This window comes from Atractosteus spatula, chromosome 20 (assembly GCF_055471065.1).
Source record: "Atractosteus spatula isolate fAtrSpa1 chromosome 20, fAtrSpa1.hap1, whole genome shotgun sequence".
In the NCBI taxonomy this organism is placed as follows: Eukaryota; Metazoa; Chordata; class Actinopteri; order Semionotiformes; family Lepisosteidae; genus Atractosteus; species Atractosteus spatula.
The window spans coordinates 13,298,769-13,317,244 of record NC_142725.1 but is presented as its reverse complement, the minus strand read 5'-3'; the positions used below and the strand labels follow the sequence as shown (position 1 = coordinate 13,317,244).

The window sequence follows — 18,476 nt, the reverse complement described above, 5'->3', positions numbered from 1 at the left end:
TATTATTAATATTATTATTATTGTAATGTTTCTATGTAAAAATAGACGTTCCAAGTGTTTTTGTAATACAATAAAGGACATGTAATATTGTATCTAGTATTGTTTATACAGTAGCAACATAAAACGTTTTTCTCAGAGGTAAAACGTAAGCCTGTAAAGGCATAAAATATAGAAGCCTAATATGATTTGTTTCAGTATTTTTCTTCTTGATTCAGACACCGTGAACTATCGATTAATCTACCACAAGGAGTCCGCATTCCGTAGATTAGAAACCCGGACATTATTACGGGAACCAAATTGTTTTTCCCATTTCCTTTTTGATCAACAAAGTTGCCAAACGGTTACAAGAAATTCGTTTGAAGGCACAGTACCTGAATGTGTTTTTGTTTGCGGCTGTCAATAAAATTTGTTTTGCCATGTTCACGGTGACTACGATCATAGGCCTAATCTTTACGGATTGATCTAAATAAAGAAAAATGCTAATAACGTCTGCCCTCTCACAGATAGTTCAAATGGTATAGGATGAAGTATAATGCACAACGTTCAACGTGATAATATTTGAATCGACAGTAGCAAAACACAGGTTATTTTGAGATACACCTTTGTATTTTTTTAATTCATTTTCTCCCCGTGAGATGCAAATTATTGTTATTTGCATTAAATACTAGGAAAAGGGAGGGAAAAAAATCCCAAAGCGTTTTCGAGGAAATAGATTGCAAGTTGTGATATTCTGTTTTTTATCAGTGGTAAATGATGTGCTTCTTGTCCTCAACGGTAAAATGTACTGTTCCAGGTGTCTAAATGCCCGACAGCATGACAGTTGTGAATAATAGACAGATGAACGATGACGTACTTATTCATTATTAGAATATGAATATCAACGATTTAAACGTGGCAATCCCAAAGTGTACTTATTAGAAAAACGGGACTGGTTGAGACTTTTTGGAAAAATTAATAACGTCCTAATTCTCATGTAGAATTTCACTTGCTCTGTAATTTGTTCTTAATAAACTGTACTTTTTCTCATTGATTAAAAAAAATGACATTCAAGTTTTAAGGCAGCACTACGGAGAAACTACAAGTTATGGATTGGTAAATACAAATGTACAAAGTACATTTTATAATTAGTTTCAATAGTATGATTTGATTGTTAACACAGTGTAAATGTAAAGAGATGTAAGGAAACCCTTATTTTGAGCAAAAGTGCTTTTTATATTAGTAAATATTTTGTAGGTCCAATCAATGAAAATCAAGGAGTACCATACAAAAAGCTAAATCAGTCTCATTGTTGCTTGGAATTGAAGGTTCTGGCCAAAGTTCGTGACGCATGAATAAGATGAATATAAGATGAATATAATTACTTCATAAGTTCAGTTTTTTAAGTGTTGGGTTAACCCACTTTCAGGACAAATTAACATGATTTCATTAACTCATATTTTTTAGGACATATCCTGAAGAGAACATCTTGGAAACTATTGGTCTGCACTGAATATTATTACTTCAGAAGGTATCCCAATTTTTCTGTCGTTTCCACATATTTTTGTGTGCTCTGCAAAGTGCTAGTTAAAGTTTTTAAAATGAAAACACTTAGAAATATGCAAAACTTGTTTTATTAAGGTAGGAGGCAATACCTTATGACTACATTTATATTCATCATTTTTTTAAGTGGACAAATGTACAAGTGATTCACAAATATTCCTGTTCAGGAAAGAAAACTTTTCACACAAGAAGCATTAATGTTCAAAAGGTAACCTATACTTCATAAAGTCACTAACATACTCACCACAAAGAAACAGTACCCAAGTTTAAACGTTTGTGGTCTCCAACATACAGTACAGACAATATACACACTGATTTCATAGACTGCACCCCCACACACAGAAATTATTCCTTGATGAAATAATAGGCAACAATTGTGACCTGTAGCTTATGACTGCAGATCAGCCATTTGATTCTAATGTATTCAGCAGTGGTTATCAAGGGATCTTCTTCCTCATATGCAACATACTGTAAATGTTGCAATAAGGACATTTTCTTTAATATAAAAGAGAGGAAAAAGGTGAAATTGGTAACATATGCAGGTAAATTGTTTTATTGACTTTTAAATGAGCACATCTTAGATTCCATTTTAAGAATCGGTGTTTTTACTACTAAAAGTGTACTGCGATAGGAATATGTATTGGATTTACTGGATCTTAATGGACTGATGAAATATAAATAGTTCGGACAATTAGATAGACAGCCTAGGCTACCTGCCCTCTGTCTTTTGATTTGTTAAGCTCAGTTTCAAATGCAATTCCATGGAGTTTAAATGTAAAACAGACGTGGAAGTTAGACGTCAAGCACAGTCTGTACAAAACAAAAATATTTAGGATGCTCTGGAAGTCAAACTAGCTGCAGCTATAGGATATCATGAAGTTCCCACTTGGTATTTCGGTTTTCCAAGAACAGAAACAGTATACTCAGCCTCCTGATGAATAATACATTTGAAACACCTCATCGGGTGGATAGGCAGCTCTCCATTTAATTTCAGAAGCACTGGCTGTAGGTATTACACTTCCAAGTCATGTCTGTGTGGTTTCATGACAGTTCATAGTGTGGTAATTTTCAAGTTGGAATAAATGATGACAGTTTTTAACTTGGAAAGATTATGTCTGAGCACATAGGGGGCTAAACTTTATGTACAAATGCACACATAAGTTAAATATTGTTATTTATATCTGTCCAAGAACATGAGAGCTCAATACTATGAAGAACTGTAGACCAAAGAATTTGTCTTTTGGAAGACAGAGCTAGCTGCAGAATGTTGCACTGTAAGGATTAACAAATAACACCTGGTTGGTAATGTTCACGTTACAAAAAGAAAAAATATTTAATTATTAGCTTAGAAAAAAAAAATGATAATGACTCCTTAATGTGTTCTTTGAACACTTTTTGGCATTGGAGATTTCCAGACATTTTTATACGTTGACAAAATTTAAGGCACAGATATTGCATTTCTGATAACTTATTCTTATACAGACAACTTCATGGCCATAGTTTAATAACTTACATCTAATTTTTAACAGATATGAGAAATTTGTAAAACTAATAAAAAAGAAGAAGAGAATGGAACTTTTAGGTATAAGTGTGATTTGACAGTTTTACCAATCAATTGTTCTATTTTTGGACTTCTGTACATTTACAAAAACAAACTCAGTGCATTTTTGTGCTTAAGATATCAATATTCTATCCAACACAGACATGTTTGTTTTAAAATGATTTAGGGAACTCTACAAGGCATGTTATGTCAAACATGTTATGTCAAACAAATAAAAATGACATGTCCCAGAATGATTGTACAGTAGCATTGCAAATCAATGGTGTAGGGAGAGTATTCTGTATAAACAGGTCAAATAATTCTGTCCATGTATGACCTTGAGGTTTCTTTTTTCAGTTTAATTAAACACACCAAAAAATAATAGCAGATCTTTCAGGGCTATGTGTTGGAGAAGCAAAAGAACATTTCTTGAGGCAGTTAAAAATGAGCTTCTAAAAAACAGTTTTGTCGGGATCTTGTTAAGAGGAGTTTCAAGAGGCAAAAAAACAGGCAACACAATGAAATGAAAAACAAATGCATATTTCAGTCCTGGCGACGACGGTGGCTATTCAGAGATAAGTGCTTCTGCGTAGGTGGACTGTGAAGTCTGCGATGAGTTCCTAGGCTCTAGACCGGTGGAGTCCAGGCCTGATCACTGGACCTCAGTCTTGATGACGGTGGTGTCGGGGGCTTCATTTCGCAGGTCTACTGCAGAGCCGTTTCTCCACGACTGCTCAGCTGCTGCCGCCACCTGGATTGTCCACAAATACTGCTCTTTGGTGAAAAAAGGTGTTTCCCTTCCTGCCAAATTGAGACCAAGAGGAAATGGACATTACTGAACTTCTGCCTACCAGTTCGACTGCGAATTGCTGCTATCCTGCACCATTGCTTACACCAGGAACAAAAACGCACTGTATTATATGCGTGAAGAAGAACTACTCTAGTTATTAACTACAAGAGGTTTGGATTCATTTTAAAGGAAGAGAATGAAAAAATCCAAATGCATTCATCAAATGCAACATTTAACAAACGCAAATATATTTACATTTAGTCACTGGGCAGATACTTTAATCCAAAATGACTTTGCAAATGCATCTGCTCATGGTGCAAGAAGTGCATACAACAACAAAACCACAAAAAATGGTACCATATGAAATAAGTCCTAAGATTTTGACATGCTACCGAATTCACAACTGACAGTTCAGAACTTGACAGCTCATCACAATAACAAGAAAATAGTGTACTGTCTTCTTAATCCTCCAGAATTTCCCTGACACAGTGTATGTACAGTACTCCTAGAAAAAGGGCATTGCAACTCATTAACATCCCTTCCTCGAGTCCAGGAGGATGAGCTGAGCTAGTGCGCAGCAGTCTCCGAGCTCACCAGCACCGACCTTTGAGAGTCCTGAGGAAGTGGCGCAACAGTTCCCTGTAGGCTTCTCTGTAGCGGTCAGACGTGGACTGTAGGCACAGGCCAGAAGAGGTGCTATGGTCTGAGATTCCCAGAGGGTTCCGGTTCTCCATCTGCAGGGAACCTTCTGAGCCATGGACCTGGGGAATAACAGGACCCAGGAAAACAGCACCAGGTAAGAGCTTTACTCATTCACTTGAATATACAGTACGTCACCCCCAAAACACACCGTCAGCCACAATGTCCCATTACTACACTGTCAGCAGCCACAGCTCAAGACGCCCCACATGAAGCAGTCAGCAAGAAACTGACAGGAGGCCATTCTGCCTGTCAGGTTTGCTTGGTAGATAAGTTACGTTTCTTTAAGATTTTGTCCAGATACTTCTTTATCAGAGCCCAGAGTTTAGACTTTTTCCAGCTGACTCGGAGTCCGGTTCCAGGCACTCGCAACTCTTTGTGTATTGATGCGTTTCTAATTCTCAGTCCTAAATTAATTCTCTTTCATTTTAAAATTAGATTCAGAAGTCTCTGGGCTGACCCTCTCAACATATTTTAGGATGTGGCTTGGATTAAATCTCCGCCCAATTTCCTTTCCTCCACATTTAGGAGATGTACATGCAATCAGTGGGTCCAACTCCCATCCTTAGTGACAATTAAAGGACAGTTAAAGGTCTATGAAGTCTCTTATAAAACTCTACTTTACCCCACTGCGCACATAGAAACTAGTCCCAAAAGGACAGCTGATTTATTTTTACTCAAAAACAGAAAACAAGTGTTTCTTTAATCTTGTAACAGAAACCACAAAGAGTAAACAAACACCTCTCGCTAGAATCTCAGTGACTTCCTGTCTCACTTCCTCCAAACATCTTATCAAGAATCAACATATGTATGTAAACATCGCTGAAATGTCATGAAAACTAAGATTTAGCAAAACACTTATTTTATGATGGCAGAAGTGCATTGCATGCACAGAAGAGGGTCACACGCTGCCCATCGTTAAAATTAAGGAGGCTCTATAGTCAGGGCTCTGAGCTTTTGGTAAACTGGAAAGCTTATTATTCAGATCCTCACTGCAGACACTGCTGTTGTAACCCTAACTGCTGTAGCCCATCCATCCATATAAATGAATACTAGCTTTGCTGGGGGGTAACCCACAATCCCATTTGGGGGGTGTCACATACTATTTTATGGAGTATGTTTCATACTACTGAAACTGGGAAAGGCTGTGCTGCTGTCCTTCAATGACATACTGTTAACACTGGAAGCAAGCAAGCCTTGGAAAGCAGCTGGAAATGATTAACTTCTCGAATGTCAATGTGCTACGGAAAACTGGAGCAACACGAGGCGATTCATCTCTTGTCTCGGAAAAGAGCGAGTCTTTCATTAGCTGCTCTGCACTGGAAAGCGAGGCTTTGTAAACGGAGGGGAGAGAGGCCACCGACAGCGGGTCAGGGCTGGGGCTGGGTGGCCTTGCGCGGCCTGCTTCACACTTGGGACACACACACACCTCCAGGCTTTGGTCACAGCTCTTGTTGCAGTGCTGGCTGACATCCAGGGAGGCGATGGCCCCGCTGGGGAATTTCATACTGACAGAGATGGAATCGGCATCGTTCACCGCAGCCACCTCTGCCAAGACACCGAGCAAGAATAAAACATTCACCGACATCCTTCACCGGCGTTATACTGTGAGCATCGCATGTGATTTGCATACAACCCTAAGCTTTGTTACATTTAGTCTACATAGAGAATGCGACATCATCTTATGTAGCATCCCAGAGGTTTGAAAACAACATGCATCACAAGACTGTAAAATACATGAAAATCCAAAGCTTTGGGACATTATACAATACACTGAATAGGAAGAATCACACAACATAAGCTTGATCAATGTCTACAAACATCCACAACTACATTTTTATCTGTCTTTTATCAATGCATACATATAAACAAACATCATGCATGTTTCTGATATACAGTAGAAGCAAAACAGAGCGGAATTGTTTAAAAAAACATGAAACTGCTACTTTTAATTCATGGATCCATTTCAATGCAGGATATTTTAAGGTATTATAAGGGCTTATTGAATTAATGGTCTGCATAGGTATTAAGCGTTCCATTTGTCACGTTCAGCTCAGTGTTTTACCTGCACAGAATGCATGTCCCAGAGAAAAGATGGTGTCTGGAGCACTTTCTCCTAACAGCCAGCAGATAATATCAATATCATGTACAGCCATGCTGAAAAAGATCCCTCCTGTGACAAAGACATGAGTGAGGACATATTGCTTAATAATAATCATCATCATCATTATCATCATCAAATGCATTTATACAGCGCTTTTCACCCCTAATAATATCTAAGAGCTGTACATATATGAATGTATCCAGTCAAGTACAGCTCCAGCCCGAATGAAGTGTAGCTGCCATTCTGCACCAGTGGCCCTGCTACACAGCTGATCACATCGAAGAACAGAGTCATTGCTTTGACAATTCAAATAAAGGGGAACTGTACAAGGCCAGAGTGGACTTTAGTTAGAACATCTGGGTTAATGCCCCAACTCTTAGGAGAAGTCCATTGAATCTTCACCACATAGTCCTCTATCGCCATACATGTGGCTCACGAACGAGATTCTGGTCCAGATGGAAGACGTCACCCACTCATCCACTAATCACTAGAGATTCACAGGTAATCATTTTCAACTGTTTTTTACTTCACATACAGTGTATAGAAACAGAATGTATGAAGCAAAAAAGTAACATGGTTAACACATCCATGAAGAAGAGACTGCACACATATCGGTAGAATGTTTTATCAGTATGTTTAAAGGTTAAGGTGCTGCTGCTTTTTTAGTTATCCCAAAGAAGTGGTTAGACATCTCAGCAAAGTGTGTTCACAGTTCTGAACCTTTTCAAGTAGGGGTTTTAACATGAACACATATCGAATGTATGGTAACACATTGTGACCTTATGCCCTTGTGCTATACATTAAAAAAAAACATTTGGGCCAGCACTGGTTTAAAATCTCTATAAATCATTAAAACATAGTGAAGTTTTCGGTATTGGGGTGGCCAAGAGAGATGGCACAGTGGATGAAAAGCTTACCGGATGATTTGATCCTGGCCACAGAAGGACGAGGGTACAGTCGACTCACGGCGGTTATCCTCTGAATTCTACCCAAGGTGCCGTTTTCATGAACCCTCTTATACAAGAACTGCAAAGCTGGATCAAAACGTCTACAATACATATTAATGTGTTTCAATGCATCACATTACAGTGAAAAAGTAAGCCTGATGCACACAGTTTTGCAGAGCACAATGCTTACTTGTAAAATCCACACACCAGTGGTTTCCCCAGTCTTTCAGCCTCTTCAAAGCAGGACTCTGCTATGTGTCTGTCTAAACTAGGCAGCTTCTCACAGAACACCCCTTTACCTGGACAGAAGACAGTCAAGGAACAAGATCTTATAAGACCAAAATGAAGATATCTTTGTTTCAGATTTCAGTTTCAAATTTCTAATTCTAACAAGATTTGAAGTAATAAATATCTTCAAATGTTAATCATTAAACTATACTGCTAATCATAACTATACTGTTCAGAAGTCCTGATTAAATCTTTCCGTCTGGAAAGATTTTGCAATAACTTTGTAAGTACATACAGTAGAGACCTGCTTCAGGGCTTAAATTGAAGCTAGAACCTTGGATAGTATTGAAATACTTAAAAATACATTTTAACACATAGAAATGCCAGATGACCTGGTCATATATACTTTGAGAATGATAAAATAATTCACAGAAGATATATTTTATGCATCGTGTGTTTTCGAAAACGGAAATATACAAGGCCATAAATGGGAGCGTACACGATCAGTCGGGGGGAAAAGAAGAAGCCTGTTCCTCACATGCACTTCAGTTCGAGTTGTGCTTCAGAAGCCTACCTGCTCGTAATGCATCCAGAACTATGACCGAGGCCTCGTTTGGGGGAGAACAAACCACTACTCCTGCGACACTACAAAACAAAAAGAGTCAGACCACAAACTGAAAAAAGCTCCTCGGCGAGAAGCCAACATTGAACTGCATCTCAGCTGACTACACCCCAGTCCAGCCCCACACCCCCCCTCAAAAACACTCTTTTTAACACCAGACTGTTTCCAGTGGAACCGCTATGCCCCCACAGAAACTCTTCTCTAGACGGCTGGGCATCAGCTCCGCTGTTGTTCAGAAACATAAACAATTCCTTTCATCTCTTTCGGGGGCTTGGAAAGTGTGTGCAGGGGTCACTGAGATGTGACTGGTTGCTCTCTCATTTTGTAAGCGGCCAGTTTTGTATGATTTGTGTGAGAAAATGAGGTTCTCCAACAGCCATCCGAAATCAATTCGTAGATTCAATTCAGTGGTTTTTGAACTTGCAAACAGCAAGATGTTGATCAGCTCAGCATGTGAAATGAGATTTGTTTTGGGAACACAGACTTCGGCATAACCATTGGCACTATCAGCCATGATAGAACAGACCCCCCCTGCTCAGATCTTGTAGCAGCTTCAGAGTCATACCGTTGGTCGCTGAGCACGATGTCAGTGTCAATGGCACGAAGCACACGGGTATGAGTAAGATGCTCTTGGCTAAAGAGGCTCTCCACTTCCCAGCGCTGGTCCTCCACGATATACAGCAAGTGGCACCCACTCTCCTCTACCAGGCTCTGGCACAGGGCCCTGCTGCCGGAGCCAACGCCAAAGAGCGCCAACCCAACTCCCAGGCCACCTGGCAACCCTCCACCGGAGCTGTGCCGTCCGGAGGACACACTGTTAGACGCCTCTGTCACCACCAACCAGGGGCTGGAGGACCATGCCAGCAGCGGGGGGCTCTTGACTCGAGAGCCGACCAGGCCCTTGTTTGAGGCGATAGAAGGGGCGTGGTCAACCTGTGTGGAGGCGGAGCTCCCATTAGCAGTGGAGCTGATGCCACTGGGGCGGGGCGGGACCGCTGGCTGGTACTGGGAGGCTGGAGGCGGGTGGGCACTGGTGCTTGTGGAGGAGCAGTGATTTCCATGCAGGATCAGCTGGGACTGCAAGGCCAGGGGGGGAGTGGAGTCTAGCTTGACTGGTATGCTGGGGTGGACGTCGGTTGGCGATGGTCTGCAAGGAATGAAAAGGTTTATTTTTTTATCTCGTTTTTAACAAAAGTAGAACAGAGTTTATTCCTTGACTAAGGCAGAGGTGTATTTTTCCAGACATTTCCTTTCCTTTCGGGGCCTTGCTCCGTTTTTCAAAGTGTACAAAGAGAGGCAAAATAGAAACTGTAGTACAGCAAACCTTGAATCTGTATAGCGATTAATCACTTGTGCTTTCTGATGATGTGCAGCGAAGTCATGCTGCGGTATTTTGTATTTGATGTCTAACGAGACCAAAGCATTAATGCAATACCAGAGATGAAATGCCAGGGTGCAAAGTGCAGAGCTGGCACCAGAGTTATTCACTGCCAGTGCACGGCGCAGTAAGAGGGGGGTACTCTATTTCTGCAGGCTTTTAAAGAAAGCTAATCTCTTTCCCGCCCTCTGTTTACTTTCAAAGCCAACGGTGGCAAATACAGGACATCTGTCGCTAGGCAACAGGGTATCTGAATGGACCAGGAGCCATACATGAGAAAGGTAAGGTCTCACTTTTCACCACTGTTAGCAGTGACTTCCTGCTTACAGAAACCGTCTGGGTTTTACAGTTAAAGCAGTCGATTCTGTCTCTGAGACGATGCTGTGAGCACATAAGAATATAAGGAAGGCCGTAAAAGAGAGGAGGCCATTGTGCCCATTTTCTTCATTTGATAGTTTAAGTTTAGTGAATGTAAAACTCATTCCAGTCCCTTCCTGAGGTAGAGCAGAATGTAGTGTTTAAATACAGTACCTGATTGGGAATGTTAGACACCCTGCAGCTCTTGATCCCTATTCTAAATGCATTCCCCTTTTGTTTAACTGTGACTCTGTGTCCTTGTAACTATTGAAGTAGTTCCCTAGGTTGACTGTCTGTACCACTTAGGATTTGATATACGAGTCTCCTTTTTTCTACACTTTTACCTCATTTGACATGCATGACAATCTCCCAATCCTCTTTGTCACTCTTCTTTGAACTCTAAGGTTATAATATCCCTATTTTTGTGGTATTGTGATCAAAGCTGATCCCAGTCCAAATTAGGTCTTACTAATGCGTAGCAAGGTTTGAGTGAGAAGAATGCACATAAACACCCAGATTCCTTCCATGTGCGACCTCCTGCAGCTTCTGATCGCCCTTGTGATGTTCACAGAATACGCTACTGGTCCCTGCATAAATCACTATGCAATTGTTACAATTTATGTACATTTTCCAAATGTGTAACCAGTCTATGGTTATATCGACAATCTATGTTGTTGATATAGATCTAGAAGAGCATTGGGCTTAAAATAGATCCCAATTACAGTAGTACCATTAGTAGTTATATTCCTTAAATGACTTGTTGTTCCCTAATTATTCAGTAGTTTTTGTTCTGTGTCTTATACACCTTAGATACCTGACACTTTTAATTTAAAACCTTGTCATTTATGTAGGAGCTCAGCAAAAGCTTTCTAGAAATCTATGTATGTCATATACTTTACAGGTATCAGCTGTAATTGTAATTCAAAGTCGTCTACGAAGATGATTAAACAATCCCATCTTTTATTAAACAACCTCATGAAAATGTAAATTACTACAAAGTGAAAGTAATATTGAATCCCATAAAAATACTGATTTAATAACCTAACAAACCTAAACAACCTAACTGTCCCTGAGATTTATGTGTAGTGCAAAAAAAAAAAGGTTTTCTTCTGCACTCCATGTTCTGAGACACTTGCTTTCTTGTCCTTCCATGTTGGAAGCATAATCAAAGCTGTACAAAACACATCCATTCAGAATTGATTCAAAAGCAATTACACAGACTAGACATCAGGAAACGGACAGCAAGGTTTGGAAAGCACACCTGTTTATTCTGGAGCGTGCAGCACTGGAAGACGGGTGAGGTTATTCTGCTTTCCTCTGCCCCTCTCTGCCTGCACATCAAGAGGATGAGATCAGCAGTCCTGGTGTAAGGGACTGCAGTTCAGTCCTTCCCCCTTGTCCATTTCAGGTTCTTGCAGGGAGGAGTTTAATGATTTGCTTTCACTGGGATTGGCTGAGGACTGGCCCCAGAGTGGGCTTCATGTGACATGCCTGGCCTGGCCATGCCAGAGCGATGTTAGAACATGTAGACTAAACCCATTTTCCATGGGCACATCCAAGCTGAGTTAATGCCACATCTGCACCTACCTGAGAAGAACTGACGCAAGTTGGATATTTCTGCGCTGTATTGTTGGAGCCATACCTCTCTGAGAGAGCACCAGTCATAACCAGATGCTTTTTTGTACTCTTGCGTTCTTCCTTGTGGCATGGCTTCTGGTGTCAGGTTAAAGCATTTCCTTCTGGATTCCAGATCTTTTAGAATGTTGGAAAGCTCCCCCAAATCAACAGTGGCAAGAACTGTTCTGCACATCTTCAGCAGAACAGAGCTAAACGTGAACATACAAAAGGCTACAAACAAGAAAAGGTCATTTGGCGTGTTGAGCCTGTTTGGTTGCTTGTAGTTAATTGATACAGGGCTCTCTTGAGAGCCATTTCTTGAAGAAAGCCAGAGTACTGGCTTCAACCACATGGCTGGGTAGCTTATTCCATACTCCCACAACCATGTGAGCAAAGGAGTGCCTCCTATTCTTATTTCTAATTGCACTTCGACAGAGTTCCCAGTTGTGTCCTTCATGCTTCATTGTTCAGTCTGAAGACGTCCTCTAGGTTGACTTTGTTAATTGAGAATTTTCAATATTTGTATGGTCTTCTCAATGTATTCGCTCTTCAAGACCAAAATGTTTCAGTTCAAAGTGTAGAATGCTTCTTTCTTCTTTTACAACACTGCTCGATACCACTTTCTCCACCCCTCCCACCGCGCCCCACGCTGTACACTGACAGAGCAGTGTGATAATGCAGCATGATAATGGAATTCAGAAATGTTATTTCCTTGTTAATTAAAAACAGTTAATCATACACTTCTGAGAGCTGTATCACGATGTCTTCCTTCTTCTTTACATATTGAACTCATGTGCTCCTGAAATTTCATTGTGTAAACTCTCCTTTGCAGGAAGTGCTCTTTTGGGAACTTTTCTTGCTCTGTTATTTTTAATTTCTTGTTTTGGTTTCATAATTTCCATTTACAGATGGGAAAAGATTAAGGCAATTATCTTCAAGACCACAGATTTAAACCCAGGCTTACCCCCTCCTCTGTGGGAGAAGCATACAACAGCTTATATTACTAAAGGATAAAACCAAATGTACAGGAATTCAAACATTTTCAAGAGAAATCTGTATTTCCCCTCACTGCAACAATACTGCACCTCTGTGAGCTGTCTTCTCTGAAAAGTGCTTGACTGAAAGAGGTGGCACAAAAGTTTAAATTCCGCAGAAATGTATTAATTTTATTGCAACATTAGAATGTGCTAACAAGGCTCTGCAGTATGAAAATTAACAGCAGCTTTTATTTCTGTTTAACTTAAAGCATGACTGTCTGTTCTTTGTGAAACAATATCCTGTTTGTGTCATTTGTGATAAAGGTTAGTAAATTGGTGTCAAGACCAAATCTGAACTTCCTTAAATGTTTATAGCTCACCAGGAAACAAAATGGGTACATATCATTTTTGTTAATCTATATTGGTATGTCACACATTATGAATGAAAGACCTATATCCAGATCCTATACTCTGTTTTGTTTTGTACCAGTAGTTGATTTAAAATGGTGGCGTATTTCTGAAAAGAAACACAGAGACATGGTGTTGTTACAGCGAGGAGAATTTTTATAGGGCATATTTCAGAGTGTCTGGAGTGCTTAATGTCACTGACACTTTCGATTACAGCAGCATTTGCTATATAGTAATGAGAATTGAGCAAGTCATGCTAACTGTATGTACAAAGCCCCAAATAATGGTTACATTTACTAATGCTGCCTCCAAAAAATATGTTGCACTGCTGGGATGATATCTAATTTTGTTTTTTACAAATAATAAGAACCGATTTCAATGTATACCTACAAATAATGTCAACATCATTTAGTAGTAGTGGTGTGCAATGGGTATTGTCTGTTCTAATCTAGATGCTCTAGTTGACAAAGGAAGGTTAAATATATCTGACCTATTCTTTCTCACTTTCTCTGAGAAAAATGCCTAATTATAGGTCTGACTGTAAAGCAGAAAATAAAAGCATATGACAATGAATGAGATAAGGAGTTGCTCCCTCATGCAACCCAAGGGTTAATACAGTTTTTTTTTTTGTCACGTTCTTATTCAAGCTATTTTTACACCAGGGCTAAAAGGTTAACCAAATTTATTTTTTTTCCGTGGGCCGTAATGCTTGATGGTATTTAAGAAAAGGCAGGCAAGAGGAAATAACTGCAGAAATGCCTCCGATACTGGTGTTAAAATAGACTTAATAAAGCAGAGTAAAATTACAAGGCAGTGGAAAACAAATGCAGCCTAGCGAAGCCTGGATTAAAGGCCATATTACATAAAGGCCCTACTTTGCAAAGACAAGTTTGCTTCAAAGGCCCGACAGACTGGGGTAGCTACTCAGATTTTCCACTTCATATCTTCTCTTGCCTTCTTAACTGGAGACGTAGAATGGTCTCCTGACACACTTTAACCGGACCAGCGTACTTGTGGGGGTGTTCTGCTCTGCTTGGTTCCGACTTAAATACCACTAAAAGGTCTGATTTTTTTACTGCAGCACCCCACGGGCTGGAATGTTGATCATAATCTTGTGTAATGATCATAGATTATTGTAATATGAATGGTGGAAAATGCAGCACAGGCAGGAAACTTATTTCCAATCTATATGCTTATAAACCTTGGCGGGACTCTCTGGAGATGTTGCTTGGAGGCAGAAGTCAATATCTCTTTCACTTCTCAGGTGAAAGTTCACCTTTTTTTTCTTCTCACTAATATTTTTACTAAAAGTAAGACCACCAGAATTAATGGAGGGCTTGAGAATTCTGTTAGGAAAGTTGTATCTGCAAATATGTGGCCCCCTCCCACAATCTGATTGTTTAGACATACTGTCGAAACTAAACTATATCTTTAAATAAATTAAGGGTTCACTGAATTACTCTTAATATTAATTTACACAAACATTAGTCTGCAGGAAACTGATCTTTTAGCTCTAATAGCCACCAAAAATTCTCTATACTGTATGTTTGTATATATGAAACTTTAAATCATATCAAATGGAAGGTCTGTATGTTCAATTTAAAGCCAAGAATAGGAGGAGCTTCTCTATGTGGGAATATACAGCAAGCTACCCAGCTATGCTATTGAAGAGGCTGCTTGGTTTTCTTCAAGAAAAAGCTGGGTGAGATCTTTGGATCAATAAGATAGTAACTACCAAATGTGCCAACTGGGATGAACGGTCTGGTCTCACTGGTTAGCTCATTCAGTATCAAGTCTGTTACTGAGATTACATGTTGCTTCACTAAATATATCAATTTTGATTCATGCAGTATAGAATACCTTTCAATGTATACCTAAAAATAATGTCAACTAAAATGTAAATGTTTTAACAGTCACAATGAAAACAAAACATGATTTGTTTCTCTCCGCAGCAGTAGAATTAGAAACATCATTTCCATCTGACTAATCCGTCTGCAGATCTGAAAAGGAAGGTTTGGGGATTTTAGGTGATATTGATGTTATTTTAAAAAATGCCAGGGTTTTTGTTTAATTGTTTTCGACATATAAAACGTTTTGAGGACTTTCTCTCATTCTCAACGCTGACATAACTATATCCTTCTCTGAAATTTTACAGCCAATGGAAACACTTCCAAATTTGTCAATCACCTATCAGATCACAGTCTTTTAAATTATTTCTTTGAGGCTAATTTAGAAAAATGTGCAATGTGCTCAGGTTTTCGTTTGTGAACCCATGTCATGATGCCACGGGTACTGTCAAAAAACAGAACAGGCTCATTATGTATTGTTTTAATCCTGCCCGCTCTCATACCTACACGAGGAAGCAGAAAAGGGTCATGTCAAGCACGAGAATATTTGGATTTAATTAGGATTCGTGAAGATTGTGGGTTAAAAACACAAGTGAACACTGCTGTGGTGTCCTTAACTAGATTGCTCCAGCAAAGTGCAGTGCTGTAAAAATGGGGGGTGACTTCTACGGATAACAGTCAAATACAATTAAAATAATTCAAATAAAATTAGAATAATTATAATGATGTTTCCCTGGTTAGAACTCTAATAAACTGTAGAGTGAATATGCCTGAAAATGTAAAGTATAAAATGTTTTACAATAACAAATATGTGACTGGTCTTATTCTCTTCTGAATGACTTAACCCAAGTATCATAAAGTTGTTGTACAATACAGTTTAACACACTGATGTTAATACCATAATCAAGAGAAAACGCATCTGTATTTAATACGCATGGTGTTCTCAGTCAGGTAGAAGCTCTATTTATCACGGAGCAGTGCAAAATACCTCAATTAGAAACTTTTTTGGATGTATTACTCACATTAAACACGCTTACAAGGTCTATCATTACATGCTGCAATGTGCCCACTGTACCAACAGACCGGCAGGGGATTTTTAATACATTGGACCAAAGTTAAAAAGGCCCCAACCAGCACTGGTTAATTAAGGGCAATTGTTCATTTATCCTTCCTGTACTCTCGTCGCCTAGGGAACAGTTATTAAGGGGAAGGAAGGTGCAAACACAGACAAGGACAAGCGTTATCCGAAACGTAACATCCTGTTTACCACAACTTGACTCACGTTAAAATGCATGGAAAGATTAAAAGAAACTCGGCATGTTTTGTGAGGTGGTTTTAGGAAGTGTCGTTTTGGGAAGGCAGGGGAGGATGAAGGAAGTAAGAAAAGGTCAGGAGGATTAATAAACAGTACACAGCTACATACATAGCCAAGCAGCATATGTATGTGTTGTAAACAAATGGCGTTACAGCTGATGTCAAATTAAAAACGGCTGGTCTCCTCAACCAACCCCCCGACAGAACAGTTGTGCTTCCGTCCAGCATGAGCTGTGAGGGCTGGCTCTCACGGATCAGCGCCTGCACGGTTTTGCGGAATTTAAGCGCATAGGCAAAGCGAGCTGTGTGGTGCGCAACAAGCGACACAGGCACGGTCGTACGGGGACGTTACACCGGAGAGGCGAGCACTGCGAGAGCAACTGGACTTACATGAGCGTGGGCTTTCTCTCCCACTGTTGCTTGGCGAGCCGCCTGTTTCGGTAGTGCCTGGCTGAAGCGAGGTGCTCGAGAATCCTGTCCCTGCGGACCCTCATGGGGATCTCGCAGGATTTACAGTACAAGATTTCCACCAGGGTCCTCTCCCCGGACTCATGCTGCTCCACGACATGCCTCTTCACTGCCAAATCTGTGAACTCGGCGGCGTAGTCGTGCAGGGTCTTTTTTTTCCTCCCCATCGTGAGGGGACAGGAATGCGGCGACCAATGGTTATACTGCCCGACTCTAATCCACGGACTCACCCTCCTTCCAGGGAAGGTATATGTATGGCACCCAAACCCGTCACCAGATGACAAAACCTAACTGAACAAAGAAACGCGAATCGATTCCGCTTTGCATGAGCGCATCACCTCATGCAAACCACCAGCAGATTACGCTGTTATTGTTGCTTTGTTTTTCTATAATTGCGGTACAGTCAAAACGAAAGATTTTTTTTTCTTTATAGGTTTTGTAGCTTCTGTATTTGATTATTTTTCCGGTATTCGACGATACTTCCTCCCAGATCGTCCGTATTTTTGTTTTCCCCTTCGGTGTTTATCAAGTTTGTGAAGCGGTTATTATCCCAGCTTTGACATTGTTTGTCGTTTCCTTCCGCTGTCTTTGCCTCGCAATACTTTATTTACACCGCAGATTGTAACGACTCTTTTGTGCAACAGTTAAATTAGGTTGCACAATTTTCCTCGTTTCCAAAACCCCTCACAAGATTCATGTGCATCGCAATCCAATTTCCTTTTCTTGTGGACGTTTCCTTCCATACTCTTCCCCCTTTAATAGAAATATCTTTTTTGTTCTTGCATTTCCGTTTCTGTTATTCTCAGCAAGCAGTAGCATTTCTTTCAACTGCCCCGACCTTCGTATTCCTTCTAGGCTTCCACGATTTGATGCCAATTTCCTCGTATTTCATTTCTGTTAAGACATGTTAACTTTCCCTTTTCCGACAAAAAAAGGCAGAAGTTTCACACCAACTCAACGGAACGAATGGGTTTTATGGAAATAAAAAAAAACACTGATGCTATATTCCTTTTCTTTTGTTAAGTGTCTTAATATATCCCCCCTTATTCAATATCGTACCAAGACGTACATTTCATCTGTCTGGTGCGAGAAATTCGTATTCCGCTATACTACCGTCCCTACTACTACAACTAGATTACTAAACTATCTCCCTCCCCCTCAAACAAACCTTTGCGGTCCTAAATATACGTTAGAAAAGCCCCCTCCCCTCTCCGGATCTGATGAACAACTCAAACACACGCATAAAGGAACTGGTTTTTACTACCTCTGGTCTGAATCCCACTATGGGAAAGACGCACCGGTCCCCAATCTTGGTATCACCATCTGCAGGACTGGAGGGATAATATCAGGGAAGTTACCATGCATTTTTTAGCTCTTGAACAGAAATACTGTACCACCTTCACCCCCTAGTGCGAAGTGACGCACACCTAAGAGCTCAGCATCGGGTAGAGTGTCACAATACGTTTCTGAAGACCCCCCGAACTTTTTGGGATAAACCGGTGTCCAGGAAACTTGTTCTCAGAGCCTGATTTTATTTTTTAAAAACGGCGTGACGAGGTAGATCGCAGCTTCTTGGGTGCGACTGATTTTCAAAGGGTTTCGTTGCGGCCAGCTTAACCCAGGGAAAGTTTGGATGATATC

At 40.2% G+C, this 18,476-nt stretch overlaps 1 protein-coding gene across 2 annotated transcripts; it reads right to left on the bottom strand.

The window, feature by feature from the left end:
• Positions 1 to 1,597: 1,597 nt before the first annotated feature.
• Positions 1,598 to 18,084, bottom strand: LOC148817579 (uncharacterized). 2 transcript variants are annotated; one of them, XM_088938054.1, is made up of 9 exons: positions 16,758 to 18,084; positions 9,035 to 9,616; positions 8,422 to 8,492; positions 7,810 to 7,918; positions 7,590 to 7,720; positions 6,634 to 6,741; positions 5,998 to 6,116; positions 4,474 to 4,630; positions 1,598 to 3,880 (listed from the first exon to the last, which is right to left on the bottom strand). In XM_088938054.1, the coding sequence occupies exons 1-9, from the start codon at positions 17,000 to 17,002 to the stop codon at positions 3,732 to 3,734; spliced, it is 1,671 nt and encodes a 556-aa protein (XP_088794180.1). In that variant the 5' UTR covers positions 17,003 to 18,084; the 3' UTR covers positions 1,598 to 3,731. The 2 variants fall into 2 exon arrangements, with proteins under 2 accessions (XP_088794180.1, XP_088794181.1); XM_088938055.1 differs by having other exon boundaries at positions 4,464 to 4,630; positions 16,758 to 18,083.
• Between the last annotated feature and the right edge of the window lie 392 nt (positions 18,085 to 18,476).

Excerpts from the sequence above, each read along its gene's own strand:
- LOC148817579 (XM_088938054.1), bottom strand. The coding sequence starts at position 17,002 with ATGGGGAGGAAAAAAAAGACCCTGCACGACTACGCCGCCGAGTTCACA. Across the intron at positions 6,742-7,589 it reads GGCCAGGATCAAATCATCCG|GAGGGATCTTTTTCAGCATG; the intron begins GTAAGCTTTTCA and ends TCTTTGTCACAG. Across the intron at positions 4,631-5,997 it reads GCTGTGACCAAAGCCTGGAG|GTCCATGGCTCAGAAGGTTC; the intron begins GTGTGTGTGTGT and ends GTTATTCCCCAG.